At 42.4% G+C, this 23,045-nt stretch overlaps 2 protein-coding genes across 10 annotated transcripts in view; one reads left to right on the top strand and one right to left on the bottom strand.

Moving 5' to 3' along the window:
* AKAP9 (A-kinase anchoring protein 9) overlaps positions 1 to 10,294 on the top strand; it is a 121,357-nt gene extending 111,063 nt beyond the window's left edge. For 8 of the 9 annotated variants that reach the window (XM_040592728.1, XM_040592727.1, XM_040592726.1 and 5 more), the window contains 9 exons: positions 1,980 to 2,185; positions 3,179 to 3,287; positions 4,161 to 4,346; positions 4,906 to 5,106; positions 5,489 to 5,721; positions 6,725 to 6,810; positions 7,614 to 7,734; positions 8,904 to 9,043; positions 9,694 to 10,294. In XM_040592728.1, the coding sequence (XP_040448662.1) occupies positions 1,980 to 2,185; positions 3,179 to 3,287; positions 4,161 to 4,346; positions 4,906 to 5,106; positions 5,489 to 5,721; positions 6,725 to 6,810; positions 7,614 to 7,734; positions 8,904 to 9,043; positions 9,694 to 9,737 (1,326 nt within the window). In that variant the 3' untranslated portion in view covers positions 9,738 to 10,294. The remainder of the gene's footprint in view (positions 1 to 1,979; positions 2,186 to 3,178; positions 3,288 to 4,160; positions 4,347 to 4,905; positions 5,107 to 5,488; positions 5,722 to 6,724; positions 6,811 to 7,613; positions 7,735 to 8,903; positions 9,044 to 9,693) is intronic. The other variant, XM_040592724.1, reaches the window with a different exon arrangement.
* On the bottom strand, positions 9,874 to 22,440 carry LOC121087561 (lanosterol 14-alpha demethylase). Its single transcript, XM_040592729.1, has 10 exons — positions 22,206 to 22,440; positions 21,421 to 21,519; positions 20,221 to 20,397; positions 16,080 to 16,206; positions 14,949 to 15,123; positions 14,654 to 14,773; positions 14,006 to 14,201; positions 13,326 to 13,421; positions 12,307 to 12,475; positions 9,874 to 11,655 (listed from the first exon to the last, which is right to left on the bottom strand). Exons 1-10 carry the CDS (start codon positions 22,356 to 22,358, stop codon positions 11,477 to 11,479), a joined length of 1,491 nt encoding a protein of 496 aa, XP_040448663.1. The 5' UTR covers positions 22,359 to 22,440; the 3' UTR covers positions 9,874 to 11,476.
* Positions 22,441 to 23,045: the final 605 nt, after the last annotated feature.

The raw sequence follows: 23,045 nt of genomic DNA, 5'->3' as shown, positions 1-23,045 counted from the left end.
AATTAAGTGATCACAACAGGCATATACATGAATATGTATATGTTAGCAAACAAAATAGAAGGAAGAAATTGAAGTAAAAAATAAAAGATTTTAGCCTAATTTGTAGGTGAATGAAAGTTGGAGCCACTGTTGCCTGTAAATTTTTCTCTCTCATAAAAGGTTTGGAAACTTTTACAATTACTTTTAAATTACTTTTAAAACTCTTTAGAAACTTCCCTGTACAATAAGTGTTGCTGGGTGAGAGATTTGTGGGTGGTCCCAGAGATGGTTGACAGGAGACTTGCCGTTTTGCTGACTATGATTTTGTCCGTCATGCCATCATTCCATGCTTTTTGGCAGCTGTCTGTGGAGCCAGGAAGGAAATTTTTCATCTGATTTAGCTACTAGTTTTTAATCTTCTGAAGCACTAGAAACCACCCACAGCTAGAGGCAGGACGTTGAGTGTATTGATAACTGCAATGTTTAGTTTGTGCGCTTTGCTTTTCTGCTCAGAGGTACCTGCCAGCACTGTGGTCAGTTACAAATCTTCCTTTGGTTCAGGTTGGCAGTGGCTGCTGGGGCTTTTTCACCTCCTCGGCAGCAGGTAGTATGATCTGTTTTCCAGGATCTGCTTGGAGTTTCAAATAATGAACCTCCTGCTGCTTCCTGTGACTTTTAAAACACTCTGCTCTTGTTCACTGGTACTACACAGTGGTCAAATACAGAATCATGGAGTTGTTTAGTTGGAGAAGACCTTTGAGATCAAGTCCAACCGTTAACCGAGGCATCTACATATTTTATAAACACCTCCAGGAATGGTGGTTCTACCACCTCCCTGGGCAGCCTGTTCCAATGCTTGACCACCCTTTTTGTGAATAAATTTTTCCCAATATCCAATCTAAACCTCCTCTGGCATAGCTTGAGACGATTCTCTTTTGTCCTGTCACTTGTTAATTGGAAGGAGAGACTGACCCCCACCTGCCTACAGCCTCCTTCCAGGCAGCTGTAGAGAGCTATAAGGTCTCCCCCGAGCCTCCTCCTCTCCAGACTGAACACCCCCAGTTCCCTCAGCCGCTCCTCATAAGCCTTGTGCTCCAGACCCTTCACCAGCTTCGTTGCCCTTCTCCGGACACGCTCCAGCACCTCAACGTCCCCCTTGGTGTGAGGGGCCCAAAGCTGAACACAGTGTTCGAGGTGCGGCCTCACCAGTGCCCAGTACAGGGGGACAGTCACTCCCCCAGCCCTGCTGGCCACACTCTTCCTGACACCAGCCAGAATGCTGCTGGCCCCCTTGGCCACCTGGGCACACTGCTGGCCCATGTGCAGCCGGCACATGCCAACCAGCACCCCCAGGTCTGCTTCTCCTGGGCACCTTCCCAGCCGTTTTCCCTGAGCCTGCAGCAGAGCCCCTAGCCATATGCAGTGACACAGCCATAGACCCAGGTTTCCTTGTAAGGGCTTTGCAGTTCTTCCATGGCCAGTGTCAGGGGGATTTAGTGTGGGTGAGGAGCACGTGTTCAGCACATTGCTTCACTTGTAGCAGCATCAGTAGTACAGTTGCCTGTGACTGTGGACTCACCTCCATGACTGTGGTGGGTTTTTCCAGTCCTGTTTCTCTGACTATGAATTTGTCACCAAAACACATGGGCTCAGTTGCCCAAATTCCCTACACAGCTGGTAAAGCAGCTTCTGGTAGAAGAAACAGAAAGGCTTGGTGGCATCCCGCTGGCTGAGTTTGTTGAATGGATTCACGCTGTAGCTGTATGATTGGTGGATCTTAGTCAAGAGAGGCATCACACTATGCCATTCACAAATAAGTCTAGTGGTACACTACAGCACCAGTGTATTCACACTAAACTCTGTGTCAGAATTGTTTGTTCTTCAATTTCTGGGTGTGTTTCAAAATCAAATGTTTCCATTTTAAAGCACCAGGACACATGCATTTTATACATACATACATATATATATATAAAAATATAAAAAACCATATTTATTTACAGACTACCTGGGACACAGCCAATGACAGAACAAGAAATTGGGTCCTTCAGCAAAAAATGGAAGGAGCCAAGACAAATGAATTGACCTACCCGACGCTGACAGGAGGAGGAGATCTCTCTGCTGCTACTGAAATTCTGGAAAATGTCAGACACAAGCTGCAAAATGTATCTCCAAAGCTGAAGCAGTTGGCTCGGAAAGCTGCTAGCAGGTTAGACCAGTCTTCAGCTACTTGGCTTTGTTAATAGCAATCAACAAGTTGATATATTGTAATCGTATTTATATTAATTAATGTAATTATTATTTTATATTTCTATAATTGAAATAATAATATTGATTAATTGTAATTCACAGACAGCAGGCCTAACTGATTTTTGGGTTGTTCTAGTTTTATAGTGTATCCCAGTACTTGAGGTACAGTGATGTAAGACAGGATCACAGAGTATCGGGTGCTGCTCTAAATCTGACATGCTTAATATGGTCTTTTGTAAATTACAGCAACATTGTCTTTTTTTTTCACTGAAAAGTGGTAAGGTTTATTTGGGTATCATGTAGGTAGGTAATTTTAAAACAATTTAGTAATGAAATAATTCACTGTATAAGAGGATGAATATAGGGATTGTTGCTATGGATCATCCCCCTTGCTTCCCCCAGGAAAAAAAAAATACTTGATGGTCAAGTGAAGCTGACCTTGATTCTTGGGTTACTGTTTTCTTAAGAAAAAAATGTAGCATAGTACCAGGTCCATGGGAGGTTTTAATCTGTTTTATTATATATATATATATATATATATATATATATATATATATATAAAATATTATGCTGTGATGGTGATTTAATATTAAACATTCATTCTGATACACTTGGGCAAAGTGGAATTCATTCTGTCCTGAAAATACCCTAAGATTTTGATCACACAGATTCAACAGATTTGTGGGAAGCAGAACCACAGTTTTAAATGTGCTTCATGTAGAACATGGGTTTTTTCTAAATAAGTGTGGGAACTGTTCTATGCAAATTCTTTGTAAAATTGAGCCAATTTCATTTAGAGTCACTGAGCAGTCTTGAAAATGCTGCTGTGTCGTCGGTAACTATGCTGATGTGACTTGCTAAAGTCCCAGTGCATGTGGATCGATGGGAAGTGCTGTTAGGCTGGCCCATGGTGTCAGGATACCTGCTGTTGAAACTGTCACTTTTGTTTCAGATTACAGTTTGAAACAGCAGATGATCAAGACTTCATCGCAATACAAAATGCTATTGAAGAAGTTATTTCAGAGCTGCAAAAACTGCCTGGATTGTCCTGTCTGGAAGAGGTGAGTGCGACGTTTAAACTTCGGTGGGAGAGTTTGGATGGTGATTATGAGTGGAAACCAGCAAGGAGTTGTTAAGTCTGTACTTAGCCAGGTCTGTACTCTACACAGGAAAATCTGCTCTAGTAACTGTTCTGATCTGGAGTTGCAGAAATGTAAAAAACCCTTTTCTTTTTTTCAATTTTAATAACCTTAAAAAAGTGAATTTTCAACTTTCAAATTAAAACTTCTCTTCTTTTTATTATAAATTTTTGAATCTCATGGCTTGTTCTTTAAGAAAAGATTTTATTTTTTTTCTAACAGCAGTGTTTCTGTAACTGAGGAAGCTTTGCTCAGTACTTCCTGGTATTAAAATCAGCATTTAACATTTACTACGTTGTGTTGATACAATACATTTACTTAATCTGTGTTTACCAAAGGAAAGGCAGTTGAAGACTGAGTAGTGTGCACCTCTGTAGAAAATAAAATGAGGTAATCTGTTACAAAGAATTCAGTAATGTTTCATTTTAACTGCGCTTGGCTAGGTCCTTACCTGCATTTTCAGCAAGTTTTTCCAACATGACTTGAAAAAAAACTTTGAAGCTTTCCTTTTCCTCTAAGTTAGATAAACCTAAACACAGTAGAAAAGCTTTGAAAATTGTTACAGCCAGTACATCTGAGCTCGTGTGAAAGTATTTTGGTGTGATACACAGGATAAGCACAAAAGGGAAAGTCATGTTAATCTATAGTTTACATGTACACTTATGATTTCTTTATGTAAGTTATTATGAAGTTATTGTCATTATCTACAAAAGTTTTTCACTGTAAGCCACTTATTTTCAAGTTGGCAACTTGGATCTAATACAACTTTTCTTTGGTTTTCTTTTTTCCTTCTAGCTGAAGCTAGTGCTGCCACCAGGGACTCCATCCAGCTCCTTGACCGAGAGGCTGCTGAAACAAAATGCTGAGCTGACGGGCTTCGTCAGCAAACTGAGTGAAGAAAAGAATAATTTGAGGAATGCTGTTATGAAACTGGAAGAACAACTGAAAAGTTACCAGCACAGACAACCTTCTGGAGACTACGTATGTCTTTAGTGGTGCTGATATAATGATGTATATATAGGCATGAAAGTATTGTTCTTTGTCCTAGTCACCTAAGTGGGAATGATCAAGCCGTCTCTCTTTTGACTTCCCCCTGCAGAGTAAATGGGTGTGAGTTATTCTTGTCCTGTGGTCAGTATATGTCTGCTCATGCTGTTTACAGTAAACTTTGTGATTTTACCCAGCTTCTTTTTAACTGCTCTTTTCTTTTAAATTCCATGCGCTTCTCTTTTTGATCCGTATCTCATCACCATGATGATGAGTAGCAAACAGATCCAGGTAGCTTCAAGATCATAAAGCTGGTATGATCCTTTTTTTTTTTTTTTTTTTTTTTTTTGGTAAGCTGTATTTTTCTAGGATATTGATCAGGCTCCTAAACTCACTGTTTCTGAGGTGTTAGAATGCAAGAGTGGCCTCAAATCCAATCAGTGGGTAATTTTATCATTAATTTTATGAGCTCTCCACCAAACCAATGACTGGAATGATACAGTTCAAGTTTCTCCAAACTGTGTGGTTCAAATTTACTTCCTTTTGTCTTCAGTCTTCTAGACACTCATCGGATGTTGGAATTAATATCGATACTCTTGTTGCCTCTGAGAAGGAAATTTGGAACAGAGAAAAGCTGTCACTGCAGAAATCTTTGAAACAAGCTGATGCAGAGCTCTCCAAGCTGAGAGCAGAGCTCAGGAGCGAAGCTTTCCTCAGAGAACTGGGATCAGATTCCGAAAATGCTGTTTTAAGGGTAGGAAAACTTTGTTGTCCGCATACTAACTACAGCTGCTTTTTTTTATTTTGATTTGGGCAGATTTATCATTGTGTTCACTCTATTTATTCATATATAAACAGATACTCAGTTTTTAAATTTTCATCCTCAGATACCTGACTCAGTTTTTCTCCCCAAGAATGGAGTTGTCCTTTCATGTATGCTCATATTTCATGCTGCTCAGGTGACCGTCAAATTACAAAACTACATTTAACAAGTGTGAGCAGCAGTACAGTCTTCTCTGTGACAGTGAAAAATGAATAATCACAGAAATACTATAGGAGTAATGATGTCCAAAAGTCTTAAAACTGTAATCATTCTTGGAGCTTATGGGACCTTTTTTTTTCCCCCCTTGTTGTAGAGAATTTATGGCAAATACCTACGAGCAGAGAGCTTTCGGAAAGCTCTCATATATCAGAAAAAATATTTGCTGCTGTTACTAGGCGGATTCCAGGAGTGTGAAGAAGCCACGCTGGCCCTCATTGCACGAATGGGTGGACAGCCTTCCTACACAGACCTCGAAATCATCACTCATCATTCAAAGGGTTTTACAAGATTTCGCTCTGCAGTCAGAGTGTCCATCGCAATTTCAAGGTAAACTGGAGGAAGTTAAGTTTTTGAACAAATAGGGCTGTGACGTTTAATATACACTTTTCTAGCTGTAGTTGAATCTAGAACTTGTCATGTTTCATCCTGTTTAAATTACATATTTTTGGTAGTCATGAATAGAGTAGATACTGTGTAGGGCAACAAGTTGAGCAGAGCATAGGCAAAATCTGCAATAGGAATAAGCAGACATCGTAGCTGAAAAGGACTCTGTATTAGATAAGCAAAGATGGAGTATATTAAAGTCATAGTATTAGGGGGGGGGAAACTGTTAGCAATTCGAGGGTATGCCCTTACTTACGAAGATTTTTTTTGCAGCTTGATTTCCTTTAAAGGTTAAATTCTTACACGTAAATATAATACAGATCTGTGAACTAATTTTATCCATGTAGGCAGTCCTTTGAATTCACAAGGCTTTAGGTCTCAGACTGAGGATGAATAGGAATAAATGAGGAAGAACAAGTGAAGGTTATTGCTGCATAGTACTGCCGTGTTGCTTGCAAACCCCTTCTTCAGAAAGGTTTGAACCCTCAAGCACTTCTGTTTGCTGTTGATCTGAGCCTTCTGTGCAGTATAAATGCAAGGAACTATTCATGTACCTGTTGTGAGGCTTTTACTCATAGTTATATAGCTCTGTGGTTATAATTCTGGGGACGTGACAGGGCAAAAATTGTATTTAGTATAATTTTTAAATGCTGATGCCCTGTTGCTTCATGGCTTAAGCTACTTGCTGTCCACTTAGACTTATGCAGCACCTCTGGAATCACTGGAATTGCAGAGGTGAAGCTGAAAGCAGATTTGGACAAAAGATGTTTTTCTTAGGGATGTGTATAAGGATCTCTTCTACTCAAGCTTCAGGTTTTTAGATGCCCATCCATTAATTTGCTTGCTGTTTTAAGAAATTCTTATGCCTTCTAGAATACAGCAAGCAGGTTATTTTTAGCTATTTCATTTATCAATAATCAATGTTTTTTTAAAATTTGAATTGCAGAATGAAGTTCCTGGTTCGTCGATGGCACAGAGTTACAGGCTCTGGTATACTATGTATCAATAGGGATGTCTTTAGCCAGAACACAGGTAAATCATAGTCCAGTAATGACTGAAAAAATGGTATTCACAAGTCACACCACTGCTTAATGGAGTTGGGTCTTCATTTGTATTTCCTCATGTGGAATGAGTGGGATGCTGTTCCCCCTTCCTTTTGCTATAATTGCTTGAATTAACCTGTTTCTCAGGTTTCTGAGAGTTTCCATGCTCAGCACAGACTTTCTCATGCTCAGCACAGGCTGCTTGCTTTTCAGGCTTGTTTTGCTCTGTTGTGGGTGGGATTAAAAAAAAATATGGCAACTTTCCGTATGGAGTGTGTTTGCAAAAACAATTTTAGCTGCGTCCCTGGGTTTCTCAGAAGAGATCTGCACACCCAGTTCTGAGAGGGGGTGCTGAGGACAGGGACGGACACGGGAATTGTAGCAGCTGCTGGACCCTGCAGTGATGACAGAGCTTATTGACCAGCCCTCAGGCCTTTTCCTCAGAACAAAAGAGTGTCATTCTTTTGTTACAGCTTAAAAGTTTTGGAAATCTGATTTTCTGTTTGCTTTTTGGTACGAGCCTAAGGAGAATCAGAAGCTTCATCATTAATTCATGGCTGTCTAGGTCTGCACTAAAACCCTGTCCTGCTCAGTCTGTGCGAGTTTTCTCATTAACACCAGCGAAGCCAGGATTTCACCTCTGGTTTTCCCTGAAGCAGGCTGAAAGTGGTCTGCATTTGTTAAACACTGTTTTTGTGAATGCAAACAGAAAACTCGCACTTTCGATTCCCAGTAAAGTGCAAAAGATGTTACTCTCTTTAGTTTTCAAGCTGCTGCTTTTTTTATTTCTAGGTAATGAATTACGGCCTGATGCATTCTCTGGTGGCATGGACCTTTATGGAGAACAAAGGCATTCCTATAGATCCAGGTCAGACATGGAGTCTCCTAGATCTCCTGTAAACTTTCACCATAAGTACGTTTTATTTTAGATTATTCTTCTCTGTGAGAACACTGTTTTACTAAGTGAATGCATCAGTGCTTACTGCTAAGGTTTGTAATCTTTGATGCCAGAAGATTGTTTTTTAAACTTCTTTTGTAAGGATACATAGCAGATTACACCTTAGGCTTTCAGTGTGTGGTTACTTACCACCTGATCAAGGCCAAAGCTCGCAGCCTTCTGCTCTCTGATTTATGTCATGTTCTTGGAACTGGTGGTAGGTCACTGGCTGGAGCTACAGTTATCTACGTCTGTAGAGTCTAGGCTTCGCGACCAAGTGAACCTGTCCACCTTTCTGGTTGGCAGCAGAGCATGGCATGGAGAGGTGCTGCCTCAGGTGCACTCAGCCAAAAGAAGGGAAAAGCAGGGCCAGGAAAAAGCAGGGCCACTTGCTGGGGCTGCTGCGGGCTGGGAGGGATTGCCACAGCCTTGTGGCCAGAGCGTGGGTGGAAGCTGCTTGGTAGATCCATGCTTGTTCTTGTTTAAACCCTTGTGGTTGGCTTGTACTAAGCTGTGATACCAGAGGAATCGGTCAGATGCCAGTGAAACCAGGTGTCTTTCATCAAAAGCAACATTTTTATAAGCACTGTCAGCCTTTGATGAGTTTACGTGGAGTTGAGAGCTCAGATTTTTACTGAAGATCAGATTTTAGCCATTTTGGTTTTTCATTTTTATATAAACCACCTCAACATTTGTAATCTTCTTTTGTGGCAACCATAACAGTTTACATGGAAAAAATCTTTGATCTATTTTAGCCACATTTTTAATTCTAGAGAGTAATGAAGAGAGACAGAATCCTGTAAAGATGGCTGTGTCCTTGTTCACACAAGCTTCTAAATAGAAAAGCAAACCTGAGTTTACCATGGCTTCTGCTGCTGTCTCAGCAGGAATTTGCTGGTCAGTCGTTGTCCCAGGGAAATGCAGCATCAAATCAGTAGAAGGAAGAGGAAGCTGGGAAAAGTGGTTTCTCTGGGGCAGGCAGTGTGATGACTTGGGCAGTAAATGGCAGGGAGGCTACATGGGTACGGTGTGCTGGCTACCCCTGGGTAAGTTAAGGGACGTGCAGTCAGTACTGTGTCTGCCGGTACTTTTGTTTTACTTCAAACTTTGTTTTTTTTAAAACATCTGTGGTGTTCTGCCCCTAGGCTCCACGGTATGCATGCCGATTTAAACCCAGCCTCTTTCACCTGTTCTCAGCTGCAGAACTACGATCCTGAGCGAGCTTTAACAGATTATATCAATCGGCTGGAAGCACTACAAAGGCGACTTGGCAGCGTGCAGTCAGGTGAGGGCTGGGGCAGTCCTCCCCATGACTCTGGGTAGCACAGGGCTCAGTTCCACGTCAGAAAGCATGTGCTGGTTCTCCAAGATCTGTAACAAACGGCTTTGAATTTAGGCATTTTCAGCCTTGAACAAGAGGCTACTCTGAGATGTAGCAAAAAGCTCATTAAGAAAATTGTAAAATTCTTTGAAGGGAGATACACAGCTGTGCTTTAATTACAGGTTTTTAGGTCATTGGTGGTAATGCTTTAACTTTCCCTGATCTCGAATGAATGTGCAGCAAGGATTCAGTTGGCATCCTATTACGATTTTAAGCTAGAGGAGAAAAATGTACCCATGAGACTGGGACGTACAAGGGGATTTCATCTCCTACCACTTTGCTTCCCAAAGTTACAGCCTTTTTGTCCCATAGATGATAGTAAATTTTGTGCTGCAAAAGGAATAAATCAAGAAAATTATCAATGGGATATAATTTATCAAACTTGGGTTTTGCAGTTACTGTATTAAAGTCTTGCTTCAGCATAAAATCCATCATTTGAGGAAGTTTTGTTCTTGAAAGATTACCCATGGGAAATCTTTCATGCTTTTTCAGCTGAATAACATGTCATTTGGGAATCCTCAAGTAATTTTAATGGAAATCTCTCCATCTTACAGGTTCAACTTCGTACACTCAGCTGCACCTGGGTATGAGAAGATAATAACGCCCTTTCAACATCTCTATCACTGGCAGTGATGTTAATGGATTGCCTTCTCTAGATCTGTGCTCTTTCTATGCTTCTGTACAATGTGTATATCGTGGGACCAATATGAACACAGCTATACAATTGTATACAGTTCCATCCTGGCACACCCACGCAGACTGGGATTTATGTATATAGGCACTTTGCGATCATGGAAGAAAAAAAAAAAACCCACAACCAAAAAAACCCCTCAAAACACCCAAACAACGAAACCCCACCTCATTAAATTACATGTATATTTGTGGAATGCTAATTTAAATGATTAACTTATCAAGTGTGTATTTATCAAAAGGGTGCGAAGATGAAACTTGTGTATTAATGAAATTGAGCTACATTCAGCAAAGTTTACTTGCACTTTTTCTGGCAAGGCTACTGAAGTTACATGACTCTCGTAATATTTGCTACTGGCAGTGCAGACAGAATATCACTTGTAGAGACCTATTTTTGTAATGGTAGAAGTTTTGAATTTTATGGGTATTTTGTCAAAGTACTGAAATAAAGACTTCATGCTTTAACTGTGTTCAAGAACCACTCCCTTATTCCCACGGAAAAGGTTGCTCCTCCTACTTGCGGCAGCTTTACTTTTCTGGATTCCAAGACACTGCTGCTAGTGAGGAGAGGACAGGTACCAGCCTGGCTCCTGAAGACCCTGGTCACATCCCGGGGGGCTGCAAGGGAAGACTGTTGCACTCCCACCATTGCTGTGCCTGATGGCAACACCCCCATTACGGTGAGCACTGATGAAGGGGGGGTAAGCTCTTTGCAAGACCCACTCTTCTTCATAAAGCTTTTCAGAAGTGACAGGGTAGAGCACAGAAATCTGTCACAAGAAGACTTTTTTAAAATGTAATTCAAAGTTCCTGTAACCCAGAGCTCGTTACTATTTATCATTGCCACTCTTGAACTAAATGCCATTTCACAATCCTGCATTAGTCATTACAAAGGGGGACAAAATTCAGCCGTTTCACTTAACTTTTGACCATTTTATACACAAACATGTTATTTACCAAATCAACATTTGTATTATCAGTTACTTTCACACTTAACATCAAGCTTCCAGAGATCACTACTTTCAGAAGGCTTTTTTAAAGAATTATTTTTTTTTCTTTCTGAACCTAAGCATTTTACAACTGCTTTCATGTTAGACATTTAAGTTGTTCGTTCTCAGAAAAGACTTCTCTGTGAACAATTTGCCTACTGCTCAGCTGTACAGTAACATTTTTTAAAAATAATTAGCCAAAACCATACCTTGTTCGCTTGGAACAGAATCACAAACATTCCCCTGCAGTGCCTGTTCCCTGACAGATGTACTGGAATTGGACAGAGGTACAGTACGCAGTCTTAACCTCTTACTATCTGTGGAAAATAATCTTCAATTATCTTTCCAAAGCAAACAGTTCTGTTTAGAGAAATTACTTACTTCTTCACCTTGAAGAGCTGGCATGCACCTTAAAAGTGTTACACCAATAAAGACACTTTTTCTTTAAAAATGCAATGAGAAATGTGTAGAACAAGCAATTATACACAGCAGCATTAAATGATGTCAGCAAACAAAATTGATGCAAAGACTTTGCATTTGGTAATTATTGTTGCTTTCTGTTAACAGTAGCTGCAACAGCTTCCATTTGCCACCCATTTTGTGACAATTTTCTTCAAAAGTCTCTTAGTTTACACAAGTAAGGTTTTAGCTACAGAATTTACAGTGACCTCCTCTTATATCTGATAATGGGGTTATTAGGGGTGTGTATCATTGTTGTATAATTTATAGTTGGAAAATAGTCATTGATGAGATCAAATTCATACAAACGCAGCAAAGTAGACCAAATAGTCTTAATCTGAACATAAGCAAAGTTTTCTCCAATGCAGCGATGACGGCCTAGGAGGAAAGCCATAAACAGCAGTTTAGAATACATATTATCAAACCACTTTTGACAACAAGTTAACTTTGAAAGTTTTATGCAGCCAGTAATTGCTTCTTTCTAAACAACAGGAGGCTCTGATGTTGCACACAAACCATTATGGAACTCTGATGCACCAAAGCCTTGTTTATAAAAACTGTCATTGCATAAAACAGATTGAGAGTCATTTGAATGAGATTGTGTTGTTCTGTGTTCACCACAAAGCATTAATTCACGTACTGCCGGAGAAGCATTTGTAACACAGAGAAAAGATGCTGACTTTAACCCTGCAAACTGTTGGGCATGGAGTCACAACTGCCACATTTTTGCTGTGCCTAAAACTGACTTTGTATTACCAGGTTTTTACCTTGACTTGAAAAGACAAGTCAAATATCACACACACTGACCTAATTTGTTCTGATTGCTACTTTGAGTGATATATACAGCTATTGCTCAATTTACTTCATTCTTTTAACAGCGCTTTCACATAAAGAAAACTTTCAGGTGGGAATAGAAAGGAAAAAATAGATCCTTGGGCACTACAGTGTGGGGAGGTGCTGTACAAGATGACCAGTGTGAGCTACTTCAGTACTCAATCGCTCAGGAAAGTGCTGTGTTCTCTTACTCACCAGCGCCAAATGGAATATATGCAAATTTCTCTCCAGCTGCTGGGTTATCCTGGAGATACCGGTCAGGCTTGAACTCTAGAGCATCCTTCCAGGAGTCCCTGAGTCTGTGGTTAACAGTGGGAGAGACACAGACCTGATGGCCAGGGGGAATATTATATCCAGCGACAGTCTGCAAGAGAAGAGACAAGACTCCACACGTGACAAAACTTCTCCATTTTTATTTTTAAAGTGTTAACCTGAAGTGTTATATCACGACGCTGGAATTTCCAGAGATTTTGCCTAAGCTCATTTACAATGAATGCAGCTTCATACTTCATTGTTTCACTTGCACATTGTGCCCTGTACAAGTAGTTGCAGGAACCTTTAACAAGGCTGGCACTTCTACAGAAGGGTTTTTTTAAAAAAAGTGTTACCTTAAATTTATTGAAAGCATTTGTTATGGGAGGAACAATTGTTTAAATAATTATTTTACTTTCTTATTTGTACAAGCAGCAAGTTTAAGTACAAGCCAAATTCTTCCAAGATAACTACTAAAAGTAGCTGGCAAAAAAAAAAGTATCTTTAAATGGTAGCACCAAACTAAGCTCCAGTGAGACTGATGGAAGAAAGGGTTAGTTCTGCTGAAGAAGACACGTGCACACGTGGCTGTTACCAGGTCCCCCCAAAGCCTTCCCTTCTCCAGGCTGAACAAACCCTGTTCCTTCAGCCTCACAGGACAAGTGCTGCAGTCCCCTGCCAGCTTGGTGGCCCTCTGCTTGCTTCACTTCATCAACGTGTTGATTGCTGGGGGCCAGAGGGGTCGAAAACTGGATACAATTCCAGCGGAAGGTAACAACTACCAAGTTCAATGTATTAATTGCTCTCCTCAATCAACACCAGCTACACTCCCACTGATACAACCCAGGCAGACATCAGCACTGCTCACTCATGTTTTCCATCTGCCACCTGGGACACCCCCCACCGGGCCTTTTCCAGCCCCATTCTACTGAAGTGAAGTCGGCTCCAAGGAGCATACTCACCTGGGGAGCTCTGGCCATTCTCATGATGGTCATAATAGGAGGTCTAAGCCTTAAAGTTTCTTTGAGACAGCGATCCAGCAAACTGAGATCCTTGAGCTGAATATAGAGAAAACGATGTATCAAAATAAAGTCAAGTTTATTCAACACAAAATGTTTTTTATACCATGTAAAACTAAATTTTAAAAAAAACAGAGTAAGCAGCTCATATTTACATGTACTTCATTAGCTATCCTGATGGGGTTTTTCCCCCAGTTTGATTTGATTAAGAAGGAAAAGTCTCTGACCAGTGCAATCAAATAGGACTAGTTTCCTTCTAATTTGTCTCATGAGTGTTTTCTGACACCTAATTAAAGCACAGAGACACACTGCATCCCTTTCCTCAGTGGAAATATGAAGCTCTTCCTCCTCTACAGAACTACTGTTTCTTAAATAGACATTGTAGGAACTGTAATTTCCTTAACACCAATTTAAAAAAAAAAAACAACAAAACAGTAGCAAGCCGCGTATTTCTTTGGAGAGGAAGAAATAATATTGGCAAACAGTGTTATGACAGTGACAGCGACACACTGATTCTAACACAAAGCACATGACTATTTCACGTTTGTTTGTTGTTGTTTATCTTTCTAAAGAAGCATCGAGAAGTATAAAAATACCCAGCAGCAATACCGTAACATACAAACCTGCTCATAAGTTAATGGTGGCAGGTCATCCCCACAAACTGCTTTTTGTTCTGCGTAGCACTGTTCCTGTATTGATTTGTCTCTGGCTATGAAGAAGCCAAGCCAGGCACTAGTGGTGGAGGATGTGTGCTGCCCCGCTAACAGCAAACCGATAAGCATTCCAGCAATTTCATCATCTGTCAGTGGACGGCCATCCCTAGGTTAAAGGGGGTTATGTTAGAACTTCATTTGATCAGTTTTCCAGTTACAGCAGCATTTACAATTTCTTCTAATGTATTTCTTTCTCCTCCTTCTATTTTGTTGCCTACCCTATATGGAGCAGCAAAAGCTCTAAGGGTAGGGAGAAGGGAGAACAGAGGGAGAGACACATTCTGGGAGCCTTAAAGAAAATCATTACCGAACAGCCAGCAAAGAGAAAGGAAACAACCTCATGACCAGCGATGAAAATCACAGAAATCTGAACAGCCATTAACAAGTAAGGTTTTTAAGCTGTTTAACTACAGCTAGGACCAATTTCTGGCAACAAAAACGGTTCAGACCATGAGGGAATATTTCTTTTTTTTTTTTTTTGGTAGACAGTTTTAACTGAATAGTTCAAAGCTAAGGTAAAACATCTATAAATGATAAGTCTTCAAACCCTTGGCTTACTTGTACGAAGCATCAAGTAGAGTCTGGAGCATGTCATCCTCCTTTTCCTCAGACTTTCGACGTTTCTGGATAACCTTGTAGAAAATATTCTTTATTTCTTTGTGCGCTCGATCTCGACGTCTGCAATTAAAAACAATTCTATTATCAACTTTATACAATGCAACACAAAAAATGCTTAAGAGGATTTATTGGGACATCTAGAATAGCTTACGAACAAGAACGTGGGGAGGGGGATCCAAACAACAAAGATGTTTAGATAAGATGCTTAAGTTGCTTCATCTGTTATTTCTGGTACCTGAAGCTTGGCAGAGGCAGCCAACCTGGCAGAAGCCAGGCAGCGTGAGTAAAGCCCCCATCCAGATCCGCATACAGCTGAGCCACCTTCTCATTCAGCAAACTTCTTATTTCTTTCCCATGTAAGCAACGACTTGCTGTCAAGATGATAAGTTCGGAAAAGGCTTCAAACAGGTCTGAGGAAAGATTTGAAAAAATGTTACTGAAGATGCGTTTCAGGCGAGATGTTACGCTCTACAGGTTTATTTTTATTTTATAGAAGAGAAAAATAAGTAACTGGACACAGATTTTAAGAGTTTTAGACTGTTTTACTCCGAGAACGGAGCATCTGATTTTAAATTTCTGTGTGTCTGTCAGGTCTGTCTTTAATCAACACTTTAATTGCTGATTTCAACAGCTTTTTTCTGAAGTATTCCTTTCTAGAAATTTTTCTAGGAGAGCTAGTAAACCTTCCAAAGTAAGCCATGCAGCACAAGCTCAATCCTTAACAAACATAAAGGAAGTCATAGGAAAACTTAACCTTGAAATCCAAATGCATGAGAAACCAGTTATAGTTTTGCTGCTCACTGATTTGTCTTTATATAATATTTATACTTTTAAGCATAGAACTGTGTATTATCACATTCTATATATAAATTATATACTTCCAAAATAAATTACAACCATATTACATTAAAATATACAAGTGTTATATAAATGTTACCAATTTAATTAAAATATATATGTTTAAATAAATAATATTTATGACACTGTTATGCCACTGCGGGCTTGCAGAGCAGGATCTTTTCCTAGGGACTAAGTGGTTACACTGGGCTGACCCAGATCGTGCGAAATGAGGAGATGGTTCAGCCAGGCCGCAGGTACACTCTCCATAAGCTGCCTAAGCAAGCAAAAGTAAGATAATGCGTCACTCCTTTCAGTGATTCTCTGAGCAACTTTATTCTTCAATAGCCTTAAATTTGATTAAACAAAATCTGTATTTTGCACATTTCTTCCGATGTTCAGTACAGTTTTACCTATGTCATTTTTAATTTCTTTACTATTGCAGTAAATAATTTACAAAACCATACACTGCATTGGCCTTAATGCCTTCCCAGAAAACTGGTGGAAAAACGCATCTGATCTCACTTACTTTTTTCTCCACTCTCTCCCCATGCTTTGAAATACTCCTTTGTTTCTTCTTCAATCATAGATACATGCTGTTTAAACTGGGCAATATTTAACCCAGTTTTGAGCATCTTCTTCTGTTCCAAAAATACCTAGAGGAACCAAGACAGAAAAAGTGGTCAGTACAAGGTTCACCATACTGATGTAATTAACAACTTATTATCATTTGTACTATAAGAACATACAGAATTAAAAAGAGATTGTGATTAGGACTGCAGTGTACAACAGACACTTAAATTTAAATAACAGGTACTATTCTAGTTTTCACCTTCTTTGTTTTTCAAGCAAAAGTTTAGCAACATCCAAGTAAAATACAGTTCTCTCTCTTGCAGTACCAGAACAAAAAATAAATCTGAGAATCTTTGTTAAACTTTATCCCTGAAGATACAAGAAACATTCAAGACTGAAATATGGAACACGCTTCAGATACATGACCATAAATGTAATCAAACCTGTCCTTGCAAAGTCTGGATTCAGTCTGTGTTCCTTGTGACGTGCCCTCCTTGCTTCCTCTCCCCAACAGCATCAATCTTCTCTCACGCAGTTAACACCCTACCTCTGGTCCAGAGATACACCTTTTTTCAAAGGCCCTCTGACCTCACTGCCCAGGAAGTCAGACACAGAAGCAGGAAGCAAACTGCCTCCTAGAAAATGGTGAGCTTCACGTCTTTCTCACCTCTTCCTCTTTTCCTTTGAACAGACTCAAAGCTAACAAACCTACTGGTAAAAAGCCCATTATTTGATGAGAACCATTCAATGGATTGATAGGACATTGGCTCAGAAAGTTATCTGATTAATTTTTAAGCCCTGATTACAAATGAGGGCATCTGAAAAACCATCTTCCCACCAAGGGCTCTGCATGTCCTATAAAGTTATTCACAAAACAGAAGGCATAAAAAGAAAGGTTACTTCCTAGAAACTGCTCAAAAGAGTGAATGCAGTGGGGACTCCTCCAGCCGTCTGTCAGAGGGTACACGTGCCAGAGAGCAGAGACAAGCACATTGTCCCTTACAACACACTAGCCAATCTCCATCTCCAGCCTGACAGAGACAGGAATGACACGCAGGAGCAGACTCGTCCTCTGCCATTTCAGCATCTCTCAACACAAAACTATCAACAAAAGGCTCGAGGGGAGGAGACAGAGAGTGAATGTGACTTGATATATAGACTATGCATATTAACCAACAATTACCAGAATTACTTCCTTTTAAAGAGTAAGGGGTGGTGCTTCTACACGCGTGACTGAAAGTCACTGAAGAGACAGAGACTTGGCAGCTTGAGCAGAGAGAAGGGGGCCTGAAAAGAAAGTTCTGAATGATCCATCAATGCTAGAACGCCAATGAAAGTTTGAATGTCTCTCTAACTGCCCTCCCAGCAGGTGTCTGAAATGAAGTCGTGGTGGTAGCACTATGCAAAAAAACAGCTCACTACTAGCAGAATGAATTCTGGCCACAACCCAACACGCTACCTCTCCAGCTTCGCATCGGAAAACACACAACTAGAAACAATCAGTGGATGTCAAGAGCAAAGTCCCTGCATCTCCCCAGCTGTGGAAAAAAGTAGCCTAGGCAATTTTCTTAGAAACCTGGATCTGCAAAGATAAAAAGGAAGAAGTCCTTTTAATATCAAAGGTATGAACTAAATAGACTTATCCACAGACACTCAAGACTGACCAACTGTCCTGGTTTCAGCTTGGACAGAGTTGAATTTTCTTTTCAGTAGCTGGTACAATGCTGTGTTTTGGATTTAGATTTTTAGCAACATTTCAGATGTTGCTAAGTAATGCTCATACTAAGTCAAGGACTTTTCAGTTTCTCAGGCCCTGCCAGCAAGAGGGCTGGAGGGGCACAAGGAATTGGGAGGGGACACAGCCAGGACAGTTGACACGAGCAATCCAAAGGGATATTCCATACCACAGAACATCACGCTAAGTATATATAAGCTGGGGAAGTTGGCCAGGACCTTGCGATTGTTGCTCGGGGACTGGTTGGGCATCGGCCAGCAGGTGATGAGCAACTGTACTGTGCATCACTTGGGGTTTTTTTTCCCTTTTTGGATTTTATTCCTCTCTTGCTCTCTCCTCTTTGCATTACAATTTTTATTATTTTTCATTTTATTTCTATTGTTAAATTGTTCTTATCTCAACCCACAAGTTTTACCTTTTTCCCGGTTCTCCGCCCCAACCCACCAGGGAGGCAGTGAGTGAGTGAGCAGCTGTGTAGTGCTTAGTTGCTAGATGACATTAAACCACAATACTGAGTAATATGGAAAGATTAATCTCTTGACTAAAGCAGAACTCAAACACACCCTAGGGGAAAAAACTCTAGAAAAAGACTCGTTTCAGATAAAAAGCAGTATATGGTGGATCAGTGAGGTAGGCCTTAATCATCCCTATATACCTGAAGAACATAATTGTAGGAAATGCCTATTTCCAAGGAGCTTATAGAAAATTTTATGAAACTGCTGAAGGATGAGATTAGATCCCATCAAAGAACTAGCTCTTGAATGAAGACAGACCTTCAAATCCATCCATGAACTCTAGAGTGTGAAAGCAAAAGTCAGAACAGGTGTAATAAGTGGATGAACTGTCACAGAATTAAGGACAAACCAGCACTTTTTATTTTCAAGCAGACATCCCACGACAGTTGGAATCCAAAGAGCAAGCACAACACTGAGAAAAACTGGCTGACTTAGCAGTCGACATCTGATTCATAGACACTTTTCTGAAACTAGCATATACCAGAGAAGAACATGAAAGACGCACTGCGGAGAATCATGTACCCTCTACACTCAAGCAGCTCCAAAAGATCCACAACTCCATCCCTGACTTTTTGAGGAAGACCTCCAACTGTCAGAACTGGCAAAACAAGTCCATTAGAATGGCCCCACTTGTGGAAGAGGTCTCCTAGGACACAAGAAGCGATCTCCTACTTGTCATCCAGGCTGCGGTCCTGCTAGTTTCATTCACAAAGGGATGGGAGAGGCTACTCAAACCCATCAAGTGCAAAAAAAACCCCAACAACCAAACAATCCTGCCCCCAAACTTTTGTGACACTGTCCACCCACCATTTAACATTTCCCGACAAAGCAGGCGACTAGTAAGTTCTCCTTATTTGCTAAATGGAAGTTGTTGGTAATTAGTTGTAAATGAGATTTCCAAAAGAATGGGGTAAGAACAAGATACATTCTTTGTGAATCCCTGCAAAATGCCAGTGTGGAGGAAAAGAGACTAGTGCCCCATAGGCACATAATTAAGAGGGCAACAATCACTGCAAGTATCTTCAGCAGGGGACAACGAAGAGGCACGCAAAGGAGGAAAAGTACTGATGGCTGTAGAAACTACTACCAGTTATATGATCGCATTTATACGAACAAAATGAAGCCATAACCAAAAACCCCAAAATACGGTGTATCGCAGCGCTGTTTCTGCCACCAGATTACTCTGTTCTACAACAGGCTGCAAACGCCAACATACACTGAACACAGTCCCAGTGGAGCAAGGCCATTCACAGAAAAGTTGGCTTCTGCCACTTAAGGGTCTGTCATGACAGCAACATGAACAAACAAGAAAGTAGCCAACACGTAGCTCAGAAACAATGCCACGCGACACAGCATTCCAGACCCAGGCAGACTGTATTCAGCGAACATATACAGACTGATTTCTGTTTGAGCAAGACAAACTTTGTGGTGCAAACTGTCAAATTAATACTCCCGTATCTAGATTTGGCATGGCATAAATGAAAAATTATCACTCTTAAAGCTCTCTCAGAAGGAAGACCTAAACTTGCTTGTAAGGGAAAAGTAAACTGTGGCCAGTGGTGCTGTAAGGGAAGGAAAAATGAACGGACTCATTTACTGGTTTTTCCTCTATGGTGGGATTAGATGGTTTCAACAAGAAAAAATAGCATCCATACTGACAAAGGGCCATGTAGTAAATAAACCAACCTAAACACATTCAGTCTTGATTATTCAACCAGGACAATTTACCAACAATATGCCAGAACTGCATATGAACACACAACTCCATCACACAGAGACAAGAGCTCAGGGCTGCCTACTCAGAATTTAAATTATGTGACTTTTCTACTCATACTTAAAATACATACCATATTAGGGACATCATAAGCAACGCCCTTGCCAAAAACTGGTGTGGTCAACCGAGAGTATACATCCTCTGCATTCAAATCTTCATTTTTACTATTGAAGAGTAGAGCAGCTGCATCACTACCCAGTAAGTATGTGAATGTCTTGCCAACCATTGTGAAACTGAAGACAGGTCCATACTAAGAGAGGAAAAAAAGTGGCAACAATTTATTTTAAATATGAACAACACAAACTATTAAATTCATTTCTCTATACATACAGGCTGCTAGAAATCACTTGCTCGCCTAGGAAGTATCTAGAGATTTAATCAGAATAGAAATATTTTAAGCCATACTTAAATTCTGTTCTCAATATATTTATTAGCGATATCTAACGTTATAATGAACACAGGTCATCTTGCACATTTTAAAACCATTTATTTTTAAAAATGTAAATGAAAGACCAATTACACTACAAAAACTAGCAGGGTAATCGAAGCACATATAGCCTCCAGTAACCTACAAACACGGTCTCAAAAAATTCCGGATTTGGAGTTATGCATAAATAATTAAGAGCAACAAAAGATTTTGAAGTTTAAAGGTCATCTTCAGCAGATCTTCATGTACTAAATTTGCCTCTCTCTAAGCTAACCAAGCTAATATTGAAGCTCATGACTCTAGAAAGTTTTAGACATTGTGAAACAGATCAATAAATCTTCTTTTATTGGAATTAAGGCTGTACTGCCTTAGTTCATTTCTTTTGGGCTGTTACAGTATAAAACCTACTAAGGTTTTATACACCAGCCCCTGTAACATTGGCGAGGGACTGAAAATTCATCAAATTGCCTGCAGAGGTGATCAGCTACATTCCAGCCCGGTCACAGATTAATACAGCGAGATTAAAAGTTCCCAATTTAGGCATGCAATAACATCATGAAAATGGCTTTTTAATTAAGTTGTGATTTGGCTATGAACATTACTCAAATACACAAACATATTTTTAAACCTGAATCATAAGAGATACCTCAAAAAACATTTTTTCTCCAACAGCAATGTACATAAAAAGATCTGAAGAAACAAGAGTCTACCCTGCACACTCCATTTCCACATTCGAGGTGGTAAATGAGAATTATTGATTTTACACAGACTCCAGACAGAGAATGTCATAAATACACAGAAATGTTTTAGCATATGCTCAGCCAGTCACGTGGGAAACACACCTACCTTGTCATAAGCATTTTCCAAAAATTCAATGGGACTTTTTCCAAATGCAATTGCATGTCCAAGGAAAGGGATGCTTGATGCAATGTAAGGTGGGTGTTTCTGAGGAAAAAAAAAAAAAAGAGAAAAATAATTACTGAAATTTGTGCAGAAAGTAGTAAGATTATGTCTGTTTACATAAAAACTAAACACAGAGGAGACGCTAGACATGTTCTGTTTAAACTCTTTTGTGAAAAAGCCAACCGTGGAAAAGTGATTTTCTTTTCTTTTTTAAATAGAGTAAGAGCAAGCCGCATTTAAAACCAGCAGAGGTTGAAAGAAAATAAATACAGCTAAAGATGCTTACTAAGGGGCGTCCGAAAGCCAAGCACGAGGGTACCGCAGCTGGGACGGCGGCGCTCAGCGGCAGCGTTACCGGCCCGGCCGGGAGCCGCACGCCCGAGGGGCGCCGCCTTCAGCCGCTCCCGCCCAGCACCTCCGCCTCGTGTGACACCGCCGGCCGGGCGCAGCCGGGCGCAGGCACAACCCGGCACAGGGCTCCGGTCACACACCGCCCCCGCGGCTGCGGGCGCCCCCCGGCCCGAGCCGGCTCCCGCACGCCCGGGCTGCGCCCCCCGCTGCCCTGCGCCCCCAGGGCGGCTACACAGGGGAGCGCCCCGCGGCCCCCCCGGCCCTGCCTCCGCTCCCCGCCCGGCCCGCCCGGGCCGCTCCCGGGCCCCGCGGTGGCCGCCCCGGCCCCCCGCCTGCCCCCGGCCCCCCGCCTGCGGCGCCGCGCCCCCCACGCCTACCCCCTGGTCGGAGCCGGCGTGGCGCCGGTAACCCAGCTGCAGCAGGTAGCCCAGGCTCAGCGCGAAGGCGGAGGCGGCCAGCACCAGGGACAGGGGGTTGCCGACGGCCACCCGCTCCAGGAGGGACCCGCCGACCTCCGCCAGGCTCAGCATCGCCCCGGCCTCCGCCGCCGGCCGCTGCGCCGTGGCCCGCCGAGCACCCGCCGCCGAGCACCCGCCGCCGGGCCCGGCAGCCGCCCCGCCCCGCCCCCCCGCGCTGGGCTGATCTCTGCCCATGTGACGATTCCCGGCGCCGGAGCCAACCGGCGGCCGCGCTCCGCGGGGTGACGGCGTCTGCCGGGCCGCGGCGGAACGCCATTGGGCGGGAGGGGGGGCGGGGCGCCGGGCCGCGGGCGGTGGTTGGCGGTTGGCGGCAGGCGGCGGCCTGGCGCGGCGCGCCGGGGGGTGGCGGCGGCGGTGAGGCGGTGAGGCGTCGCGGCGGAGCTGCCGGCGGGCGAGAGCACCGTGGCGCCGGGCCGCGGCCTCGCGGCGGGGAGCGGAGCCCCGGCGCGGCCTTGGCCGGCCCGCGCACTGCTGCCGGCACCGCCCTGTCGCTGCGCGGCTTCCCCGCCCCTGCCCCGAGCACCGCACCGCCCCGCGCGGCTGCCGCCGGTCCCCGGTGCCGCGGCGCCGAGGCAGCAGCGCGCCGCGGGGACACGCCCGTGGGCAGCGCGTGCCGGCGCCGAGCTGGCGCTGGGGGTGGTACCCGTGGGTCTGGGCTCCTGTGGGGGTCACGTGTGCCGGCCTCACGGGACTCCGAACCCACACAGGCAGCGCCGCGGGCTCGGGGAGAGCGGCTGG

Source organism: Falco naumanni, chromosome 4, assembly GCF_017639655.2.
Source record: "Falco naumanni isolate bFalNau1 chromosome 4, bFalNau1.pat, whole genome shotgun sequence".
In the NCBI taxonomy this organism is placed as follows: domain Eukaryota; kingdom Metazoa; phylum Chordata; class Aves; order Falconiformes; family Falconidae; genus Falco; species Falco naumanni.
Note: the sequence above shows the minus strand (reverse complement) of the source record. Positions and strands in the feature narration are given on the sequence as shown.

What these genes read in the sequence shown, in the direction of transcription:
- LOC121087561 (XM_040592729.1), bottom strand. Translation starts at nt 22,358, where the DNA reads ATGCTGAGCCTGGCGGAGGTCGGCGGGTCCCTCCTGGAGCGGGTGGCC. An exon ending in CTTATGATGTCCCTAATATG is followed by an intron (nt 16,207 to 20,220) that starts GTATGTATTTTA and finishes TGGTTCCTCTAG; the next exon opens with GTATTTTTGGAACAGAAGAA. An exon ending in GGGAGAGAGTGGAGAAAAAA is followed by an intron (nt 15,124 to 16,079) that starts GTAAGTGAGATC and finishes ATCTTTCCTCAG; the next exon opens with ACCTGTTTGAAGCCTTTTCC.